We start from the raw sequence: 10,527 nt of genomic DNA, 5'->3' as shown, positions 1-10,527 counted from the left end.
TGTCGGGGCCACCCCGCTGGACACGCTTCTCCAGGGGACACGCAGCCGGGGGGCCACTTTGGTGCTTATTCTTAACTTATTACCTCAGATGCCGACCCAAAAATTGACTTCATTTTTTGTTTCTTTAAAAAACAAACCAAAAGAATAATAAAATCAGGGCTACCAAAGGAATTCAGCACCAGCACTTCGACCAAATAACCCCGTGGCATCCAAGGCACTGCCCACTCTACCTACATCTGTAGGACACCCTGACCCACCCCCACCCCCCAGCAATATGGAAAACCATGAACCCTCCCTCTCAGGCCATCCGTGCTAGACGGTTCCACGCTCAGTGTAGCTAACTTCCTGTGTATCTATGTAGTCACTGCAGTCTCAGCCGCCACTGATAACCCACTTATTGAACTCAGCGGGGAGGTATAGACAGATGAGGCCGTGCAGCCTGCGGGCTCCTGAGCTCGCTCCCGCTGTTCCCACTCGGGGGGCTCCTGAGGGTGGACTCAGCCCTGCTCTCCGAGCCCCCATGGTGACAGCGCCCTCTTCCAAACGCCGGCAACGCAAAGGATCCTGGTCCCCTCGGGAAGGCCGACTGTGCCTTTTGTTTTTAAAGCCACCGATGTCCGCACACCAGCTATCACTCTTCCCACCACCCCTTACAGACCGTTGGGTTCGGCAAAACTGACATAGAAGCGAAGACCTTTCTCACCGTCTGTTGGCAGCCAGGCTGCGTGACAGCAAACTTTGTAGGGTCGGAACTGATGCTTCCACTGCCCCCAGGCCGTCCCTGGACATTTACCCTCCGTACATTGTGCAGAATTGTATTCCTATGACTACTCCATCCTCTGTAACGACCCCCAAATAAAAGTTCGTTTTGAACATTTTTATACCCCGAGTCATTGCCTGCCTAATTTTCTCGAGTCCATAGAGCACAAACTTTGCCGTGAACCCCAAAACACTGCATCCGGGCCCAAGTGCGAGCCCTGCACCCAACTCGGCACCGCGCAGCTGTTTTTTCCAAGTTTCAGCAGATTGAACACAAGCCTGTGGTGGTGTCGTTCGTTTCCCAGGGAGGTGTGTCTGTGTTTATAATACGTTAGTGTTTACCGAAGACACCCGCACCGTCACTCATGGGGATTAGCAAGATGGGTACCAGTCACTCACCAGCCCCAGCACAACATCCCAACAAAATCCCAGTGTTTCCAAGAAATAGCCTCCAAGACACATTTCCGGCTTCAGTTTCTCTGGAACCTGGCTGACCTTCAGGCACCCAACTCACAGAATTTATTTTTACCCTTTAAAATTCAATCTCATATTAAACTTTTTCTAAGTACAATTTCTACAGTTAACAAGGTGACAGTGTTATAATAATAATTCCACATGATAATGTTACTTGAAGGAGATCAGCACCTGCCTGGCCTGCATAGCCCCAGCGGCCGCCCAGGACGAGGACTCTGCTCCGGAGGGTTAAGTGGGGACGTGACTCCAGGCAGTGGAATGGGGCCTGGGCAGAGTGACCCAGGAAGCAGGGCACCTCACTAAGGGGGCTGCCACTGTGGAGGGCTCAGGGTTCAATCCTGCGGGGACCCACCGAGGGAGGCCACAGAAGGACACTCAGATGGTCGCCCCCAGGCGTGGGAAAGGTACATTTTCAGCCTCCAGCTCTTGCCCCCACGGGTCAGGCTGCCTCACGTGTCCGGGGCTGAGTGGGCTCCTAGCACCCAAGGTGGAGGTATCAGAGAACCAGGTGAAGCTGATGCAAGGCATTGTAGGCTACACCTGTGGACATCTGGTTTCCGTAGCAACAGCTGCAGCGGAAAAGGTGAGCCTAGAGGCCGAGGCCAGGGCCTGAAAGATGCCCAGCACGGGGAGGTGATGGCACAGCTGTTTTAAAGATTCTTTGAATTGTATAGTGTCTTGTAATTTTCAAAAGTTTCATATGCACGATTTCATATGGTTTAGCTTTGATGCCTCTGTGAGGTTCGCACATCAGAGGTAGGTGCCCAGCATTAAACACTGAACCTCACACCTAAGATACCTACGGCAAGAAGACCAAGATCTCGATACATAATTGGATTCCAAAATGTCGACCATAACATATAAACCAAACACAAATAATCCATAACCCCAACACCTGTTTGTGCAACGAAGCTCATGACCCTGTGCAAGGACAACAGGTGAAGATTCCTAGTCTGGGTCAAACAGCCAACCTTCTGAACCTTGAAAATTCAAACTCTGCCCTTCACAGACCCTTGCATGTTGCGTGAGATTTTTCTGGTCCAGTTTCTCAGGGCTGAGAGGAACCGCCACCCCGGAAGCTAAGTGTACGTGAGTGGCTGACGCTGCCCCCCCCCATTTTCCAGAGAGTGGGTGCCCTGAGGTTAGAATCACTGTCTCGCGACTGCTTTGTAAGGTGGCTTTCCTCACCCCTCGCACAGACGATGCCAGGACCCACGTTAAACCGGAGGAGATGCCTCTGGAAGCATCCTGGCTGGTCGGAGGGGCACCAGGAAAGACGGAGAAAGTCCTGGAATATCGCCCCAGCTTCCCGCTGCCTAAGAGCGAGTCCGGAGGACCCCGGGGCAGCTCTCCGCCTGGGGGCCACCAGGGGAGCTGAACCGAAGACCCTGCTCGCCACGGGGGCGTCCTGAGAATTAAATCCGTTCCTACGTGTGGAAGGGCCCCAAGAGAGCTGGCCTGCACACCATCGTGTGACTTGGGTGTCGTGTCCCAGCCTCAAGAAGAAGGGGTTGGAGACTCCCTGCCATTGGAGGGTTTTAAAGATGTTCCCACGGACAAGAGGTATCCAACATAGGCTGTGCAGGGGTGAGACAGAAGCCTTCTGCAGGTGAATTCCTGACACGCACAGAAGGGGTGATATTGAGCTGCGGGAGGACCGTGAAGCAGCAGGACAAACCCAGGTGAACGGTTTGCAGGGTATAAATACGGGAAATGGCAACACTGCCACTCGAGAGCTACGTGGCGCGTGGCCCGGTCAGCACACTCAGCAAGTGCCACAGGTACCCGTGAGCCACTGGGGAGGGTGACGTGAGCGCAGAGGAGCCCATCTCGTCCATCTGCCCGAGGGACACCAGGGCTCAGATCACACCTGGACGTGGCCCTACCTACAGGCTGCCGTTCCCAGAAAGAGGCCATCGCTCTTTCTTTTATATTTATAAACGTGGCATATTTATTTATTTATTCCTTTGACAAGTATTTTTTCAGGAACGTATTTGTTGAAGGCACACATCACTTGTCCTGAGTGGTAAGAATACCACACTGAACAAGACACACTTAGTGCCTGCCCGTAGAAATTTTAGTTTACTGGGGGATACAGGCAATAAAAAAAGTAATTAAAATAAAGCGCCATGAATGTCATTAAAGGAGAAATTAGGTGTACAGGAGGAATGCAGAGCAGAGATATTTGAACCAAAGAATTCCTCTTGGAGGAAGTGATTTTTTTTTAACTTTTTATTTTATATTGGAGTAGAGTTGATTAATCATGTTGTGATAGTTTCGGGTGTACAGCAAAGTGATGCAGTTATACATATACATGTATCTATTCTTTTTCAAATTCTTTTCCCATTTAGGTTGTGAGAGACTATTGAGCAGAGCTCCCTGCGTGATACGGTAGGTCGTTGCTGGTTATCTATTTTATATATAGCAGTGAGTACATGTCAGTCCCAAACTCCCTATCCCTGCCCCCCACCCTTAAGTTCATTCTCTAACTCTGTATGTTTCTGTTTTGTAAATACTTTCATTTGTGTCATTTCTTTTTCAATTCCGCAAATAAGCGATATCATACATCACTTATTTTTTTAAAAAGAGAAACAGCAGGTGTTAGGAACTAATTGGAGGGGGAGGGGAGAATGCTAACATGGGTAACTTTGGAAATGAGGGAGGCCTGAAGCCAAAGGCCATGGGCCCGCCCCCCCCATGGCTGTGCTCCCCCTATTGCAGCCTTGACCCACATTGTCTGCTGCAACTGAACAATTAGGGAATGGATGGGGGGCGCAGGGAGCGCGTTTCCCACGGCCTGAGATGGGGTTTACAGCTGAGAAGCGGGGAGATGATGCATCAGAGTGAGAGAGGTCGGCCAGACCAGGTTTGGCTGAGCACAGACCCCTGGACAAGGGCGTCAGTATCTACATGTGTACTTCCTTGCTCTCAGCTGGAGGGCTCTAAAGAAACACCCCCAGCCCCGCTGGCAACAAGCACACCCAGCCCAGATCTGGGCTTCGGACACTTTCCCCAGTGAAAGGTCCCAGGGCTCCTTGGAGCAATGGCTGATTCTAGGACGAGTGCAGGAAACACACAAGATGAGCCTGGAACACAGGTGGTGCCAGAAAGTAAGAAAGTACTCAAAAATAAACCCCAGGGGCTTCCCTGGTGGTGCAGTGGTTAAGAACCCGTCTGCCAATGCAGGGGACACGGGTTCGAGCCCTGGTCCGGGAAGATCCCACATGCCACAGAGCAACTAAGCCCGTGCGCCACAACTACTGAGCCTGCGACCTAGAGTCCACAAGCCACAACTACTGAAGCCCACACACCTAAAGCCCGTGCTCCACAACAAGAGAAGCCACCGCAATGAGAAGCCTGCGCAACGCAAAGGAGAGTAGCCCCGCTCGCGGCAACTAGAGAAAGCCCACGCGCAGCAACGAAGACCCAATGCAACCAAAAATAAATAGTAAATAAATAAATAAATTTTAAAAAATAAATAAGCCCCAGAGATGGGAACGGGTCAAAGGGACACAGCAGCCAACAGACACAGCTTCCCGTTCACGAAAGCTGGGATAACGTGATCAAGAAGGAAGCCATCCGGGGCTTCCATGGTGGCGCAGTGGTTGAGAGTCCCCCTGCCAGTGCAGGGGACACGGGTTCGTGCCCCAGTCCGGGAAGATCCCACATGCCGCGGAGCGGCTGGGCCCGTGAGCCATGGCCGCTGAGCCTGCGCGTCCGGAGCCTGTGCTCCGCAACGGGAGAGGCCACAGCAGTGAGAGGCCCGCGTACCGCAAAAAAAAAAAAAGGACGCCATCCTGAATTATAACCCAAACAATCAAATAAATGTCCATGAGTCCACACCGATATAACGATGGAATCAATAAATGAATGGGGAGAAGAGACAAATCCTTGTAAAAACACCCAAAGTGGGTAGTTATTCTACCATAAGGGAGGGGCGTGTGCGCTGTGCCTGGCGACATCCTTCCAGAGAGGGCACCTGTGCCGCGGGGACCGTGAGCCACACACCTGGGCCATGCGATCAGTGATGAGTCACGGTAACGGCGGGCGCCCCGTGAGCATGACCTGAGGAGCGCGCTTACCTCTGTGCTCTTCCTCCCAAACCTCCACCCCAGCCTCATCAGGAGAAACACGTCAGACAAATCCCGGTCAAGGGGTGTCCTACAGAACACCTGTCCGTACCCCTCAAGGCCATCAAGGTCACCAAAACAAGGTGGTCCGAGAGGCTATTAGAGCCATGGGGACCCTAAGGAGATGTGACCACTAAATGTCATGTGGTGTCCAGATGGGACCCTGAACAGAGAAAAGACATTAGGTGAAATTAAGGGCATCTAAATAAAGCATGGACCTCAGTGAATAATAATGATGTAAATAATAATAATAATAATGTAAAGCAGGAAGAAAAGAAAGGACGGTGGACGTTTTAGGAGCTGGTGGAAATGGGTGTATCTGAGAGCAGTGCAGGCCAAAGGGTCCCGCTTCGAGAAGTGGAAAAGATCGGGCCAAGTGCTAAGGGAGCGGGGAGGGGGTATGACATAATGAGGGCAGGCGGGGTGGGGTGCGGAGCGGGGCTGGCCCTTCCTCGTTACACAAAGGCAAGAACAACCCCCGATTCCATCAGCCACAGCGGGAGCAGATTCTGCCTCAAAACATTCCAAACTCCTGCAAAGACCACCCCACCTCACACAAGAGCAAGTGCCCAGGGCTCGCCCCCCTCAGGTGGGCTGCGGTCATCGGCGCAGGTGCTCCTCGTGTGCAGGGCCGGCGCAGCGCTCGGAGGTGGAACACGAGTCAGCTCCATCCCCCTTCTCTCGGGAGGACAGAACCGTCTGTAATCCACCGCCCACAGCAACCGGGCTCTGAGCACCGGCTCACCTCAGCCAGAGGGAGACCTCGCAGGAGATGAAGCTGCCAGACGTCCGCGGGAGAGGGTTGCTGGCACAGCAGGCAGTACCAGGAGGTTGCGTTCAGAAATGACAAAGCGGTTCTCTTAAGTCACCAGCCTAGCGGCCTGTGAAAAGGAGGAACCATGGTTTCCAACACCCAGATTACAACATAACCCCCCTGGAGACTTCCCACGCAGGACACCTCGAGGCCACCAGGAAATGCCTGGCCAGGAGCTGCTGTTGAGAAGGTTTCTGAGGACACTCGGGTGAAAGTCTGCAGCGATGGCTCCTGGGCCAGGCTCAGCAGGTTAACCCACGGCTGTCCATGGCCTCCCAGCCACAGAGAAGCTGCATTTGAACAAAGGGAAAGAAGGAATGTTTGAAGTCCCCAAGGCCATCAAGGTCACCAAAACAAGGTGGTCCGAGAGGCTATTAGAGCCATGGGGACCCTAAGGAGATGTGACCACTAAATGTCATGTGGTGTCCAGATGGGACCCTGAACAGAGAAAAGACATTAGGTGAAATTAAGGGCATCTAAATAAAGCATGGACCTCAGTGAATAATAATGATGTAAATAATAATAATAATAATGTAAAGCAGGAAGAAAAGAAAGGACGGTGGACGTTTTAGGAGCTGGTGGAAATGGGTGTATCTGAGAGCAGTGCAGGCCAAAGGGTCCCGCTTCGAGAAGTGGAAAAGATCGGGCCAAGTGCTAAGGGAGCGGGGAGGGGGTATGACATAATGAGGGCAGGCGGGGTGGGGTGCGGAGCGGGGCTGGCCCTTCCTCGTTACACAAAGGCAAGAACAACCCCCGATTCCATCAGCCACAGCGGGAGCAGATTCTGCCTCAAAACATTCCAAACTCCTGCAAAGACCACCCCACCTCACACAAGAGCAAGTGCCCAGGGCTCGCCCCCCTCAGGTGGGCTGCGGTCATCGGCGCAGGTGCTCCTCGTGTGCAGGGCCGGCGCAGCGCTCGGAGGTGGAACACGAGTCAGCTCCATCCCCCTTCTCTCGGGAGGACAGAACCGTCTGTAATCCACCGCCCACAGCAACCGGGCTCTGAGCACCGGCTCACCTCAGCCAGAGGGAGACCTCGCAGGAGATGAAGCTGCCAGACGTCCGCGGGAGAGGGTTGCTGGCACAGCAGGCAGTACCAGGAGGTTGCGTTCAGAAATGACAAAGCGGTTCTCTTAAGTCACCAGCCTAGCGGCCTGTGAAAAGGAGGAACCATGGTTTCCAACACCCAGATTACAACATAACCCCCCTGGAGACTTCCCACGCAGGACACCTCGAGGCCACCAGGAAATGCCTGGCCAGGAGCTGCTGTTGAGAAGGTTTCTGAGGACACTCGGGTGAAAGTCTGCAGCGATGGCTCCTGGGCCAGGCTCAGCAGGTTAACCCACGGCTGTCCATGGCCTCCCAGCCACAGAGAAGCTGCATTTGAACAAAGGGAAAGAAGGAATGTTTGAAGTCCCAGCTCGAGCCCACACCCAGCGGAGGACCCCCCCCCCTCCTCCACTGGCTAGCTCACTAAAGCAGCTGAAGCTTCCCCAGAACTGACCTGATTCCCTGGTCGGGAACTGGGCCCTCGAGCGACCACGGCTGGAAACCCGTGAGCAGTCTCAGACCCCAGGACCAGTCTCCCTGGCAAGAGCCCAGGCTGGCACCCGAAGTCCACCTGGGACAGAGCCCAGAGTGAAGCCTACTTTTTAGGGCAGCAATGAGGGTGCAATGCTTACGTGCTGTTGATGGAGAAGGTGCCGCCCTGGGCCATCCTCCAGAACGTGGGGTCATTCAAGGGCACAAGCTGGGGGTGCTCAGAGCAGATGGGCAAGAGAATCAGACTGTTCAGGAGGAAAGGGCTGTGGGAACTCAGCCACCCCTGCCTTCAAGTACAAAGACAGAAATAATTTCCTAGGATGCTTTTTCCCCTCCACAGTCTTCAAAGACAAGTTCCTGGGTCTCCCAGACGTCTCACTAGCAAAGACACACTTTGTGGAAAAATAAATACAACTTCCACCCGCTAAATGGGAAACAAAGCCACGTCAATGAAAAGTAATCAGACTGACTCGTTTTCACTTTTGAACGGGCTACAGTTGCAAAATGGAAGTTGACCTCGAGATCTGCTTCAGTAACAGGGCATCTCAATTGAGGCCTCCCCAGTCACACACAGGGGGCTCTGATGGTGTTTCCATCACACAGATGGAGCCCGTTTGCTTACCCAGAGGACGTGCACCACCCAGGAGCAGAGAGGCAGGGCTAGAGGCCGCAGCATCAGAGATCATGGGCTCTCCGCAGAAACACTGAACACCTCCCCTCCAAAACTACTGCTCATGAAACATTGTTCACCAGCCTCTGCCCCACTTTGCTTCCTGTCAAGGACTGAATGCTTGTGTCTCCCAACATCCATATGTTGAAGTCCTAACCCCTAGATGGGATGGTGTCTGGAAGTGGGGCCTTTGGGAGGTAATCAGGTTTGGATGAAGCCTTGAGGGTGGGGCCCCCATGATGAGATTAGTGCCCTTGTAAGGAAAGAGTCACAAGAGCTCTCTCTCCCTCCAGTACTTGAGGACACATGCAGAAAGGTGGCCATCTACAAGCCAGGAGAGTGCCCTCACCAGAAACTGAGTCAGCTGGCGCCTCAATCTAGCTTCCAGCCCCCAGGACTGAGAAATAAAGGTCTGCGGTGTTTCATTACAGCTGCCAAGCTGGCTGAGACACCCCTTTCCCAACAGAGAGCCCCAAGCCTGACCTACTTGTTTTCCATTAAATTTCTAAGAAAACAAAACTGTTGTCTCACGGCTTCCCTGTTTTGGCATCTCTTAAGAACAAAGCCACACCCCACCCCCGGAAAAGAGATTTCCTATTCAGCAACTGCCCGGGCGACCCACACAGAGGTCAGCAGAGACAGAGCTTTTAGTTTTGCTTCTGTTATTGGAACTCGTGTCTTCAAGACAACTAGGCAGATGGGCCAATCTAAATACCTGGAATTTGTAGGATTCGATGCAGCTTTTAAAGATAGACGTGCCTTAAGCTCACAGCCATCACTCGAGCACCCCCAGCAAGGAGCCTATGGGAGCACAAATAAAGTCTAAATCAAAGTTCTTCTCAAAATCCTTTTTAATAATAGGTGTGGCTCACAATGCTGCAACCGATATAAAAACATTGATTCCTGATTTCGTATAAATTAACGTTTATCAAGAATCATTACGATGCATCAGGGTACAAGTACCGAATGGTAGGGCCAAAGATAAATCACAGTGAGCAGAAACGTTTGAAAGTCACACAGGTGCCGAGACAGCCGAACACCTTCTGTCAGAGGCCAGGTGTGAAGACGGGGCAGCCAGGGGACGGTGGTCTCCGGGAGCCCGGCTCTGCAGGGGGCTCCCCACCTCCCAGGGCGGTGATGTACGTGGGGGACCAGTCACGGGGACCTTGGCTACTGGCTGGCATTTCCATCCGGTCGCCTCCCTCGAAGGCAGTTCTACAAAGTGACCCCCAATCTTCTCCTCTGACCGTCCGTGCACCCCGGGGGCCGGGCCTGGGCGCATCAGGCGCAGCACCCAGATCCAGCCTGTGCGGGCGGCCTGGAGCTGGCGATGTCCACGGTCTGCGACAGCCCCTGGGCCCTCTGCTGCAGGATCACAGGCACCACCATGTCGAACAGGGTTTCAAACAGCAGATCCACGTTGTGCCCGGTCTTGGCGCTGGTCTCGAAGCACATCTGCTCCGCGGCCGGCACGTCCTTTTCGTCCAGCATCCTGTACTGGAGGATCTTTTTGTAAAAGGCCACCGCGTCCTCTGGCTGCACCTGCTTCGGCAGCCTGGGGGCGGCACAGCCACCACCGCCAGCCGGCCCAGGGCCCTGCCCTCCTTCCTGGCCGCCCTCCCCGGGCCCCTCCTCACTCAGGTCCACCTTGTTTCCCACGACGGCGAAGAGGCAGTCGGCGCTGACCGTGTCCGTCAGGCCCAAGAACCTGTCCTCCAGCTCCAGCAGGCTCTGAGCATGGTTCACGTCGTAGGTGAGGATGACGGCGGCCGCCCCCCGGCAGTACATGGAGCCCAGGCCATGGAACTGCTCGCGCCCTGGGGGCGAGGGGGGAGAAACATACAGTTACCTCTCCTCTCTGGCAGTGCCCCCCGACCATGCCGCCAGGGACCCCCGGGAGGGACCACGGAATCGTGACCCCAGACGTAGGTGTGGCTGGAGCTGAACGGGATGGAGACCCTGCTGTGCAGAAAGACGGGGTGATGGCCAGTCCCCACGGCCAGCAGGTCCTGCACAGCCCCGTCCGCCCACTGCAGTGAGCCCACGAGACGGAGGAAGACAGCCAGGCCCTGCTTTCCCCCTAATGGGCGGTGGTGTGGCTTGCTCCCACCTCTGCGTCTTACGCGGGGGTGTTTA

General features: G+C 54.1%; 1 protein-coding gene across 1 annotated transcript in view; it reads right to left on the bottom strand.

The window, feature by feature from the left end:
- Nucleotides 1–9,672: 9,672 nt before the first annotated feature.
- Nucleotides 9,673–10,527, bottom strand: part of RAB20 (RAB20, member RAS oncogene family) — a 29,799-nt gene continuing 28,944 nt past the window's right edge. The window contains exon 2 of the mRNA XM_007455320.1: nucleotides 9,673–10,208. Within this exon, the coding sequence (XP_007455382.1) occupies nucleotides 9,673–10,208 (536 nt within the window). The remainder of the gene's footprint in view (nucleotides 10,209–10,527) is intronic.

This window comes from Lipotes vexillifer, unplaced genomic scaffold, assembly GCF_000442215.2.
Source record: "Lipotes vexillifer unplaced genomic scaffold, Lipotes_vexillifer_v1.1 scaffold132, whole genome shotgun sequence".
Lineage (NCBI taxonomy): Eukaryota > Metazoa > Chordata > Mammalia > Artiodactyla > Lipotidae > Lipotes > Lipotes vexillifer.
This window is presented reverse-complemented; position numbering and strand designations above follow the sequence as displayed.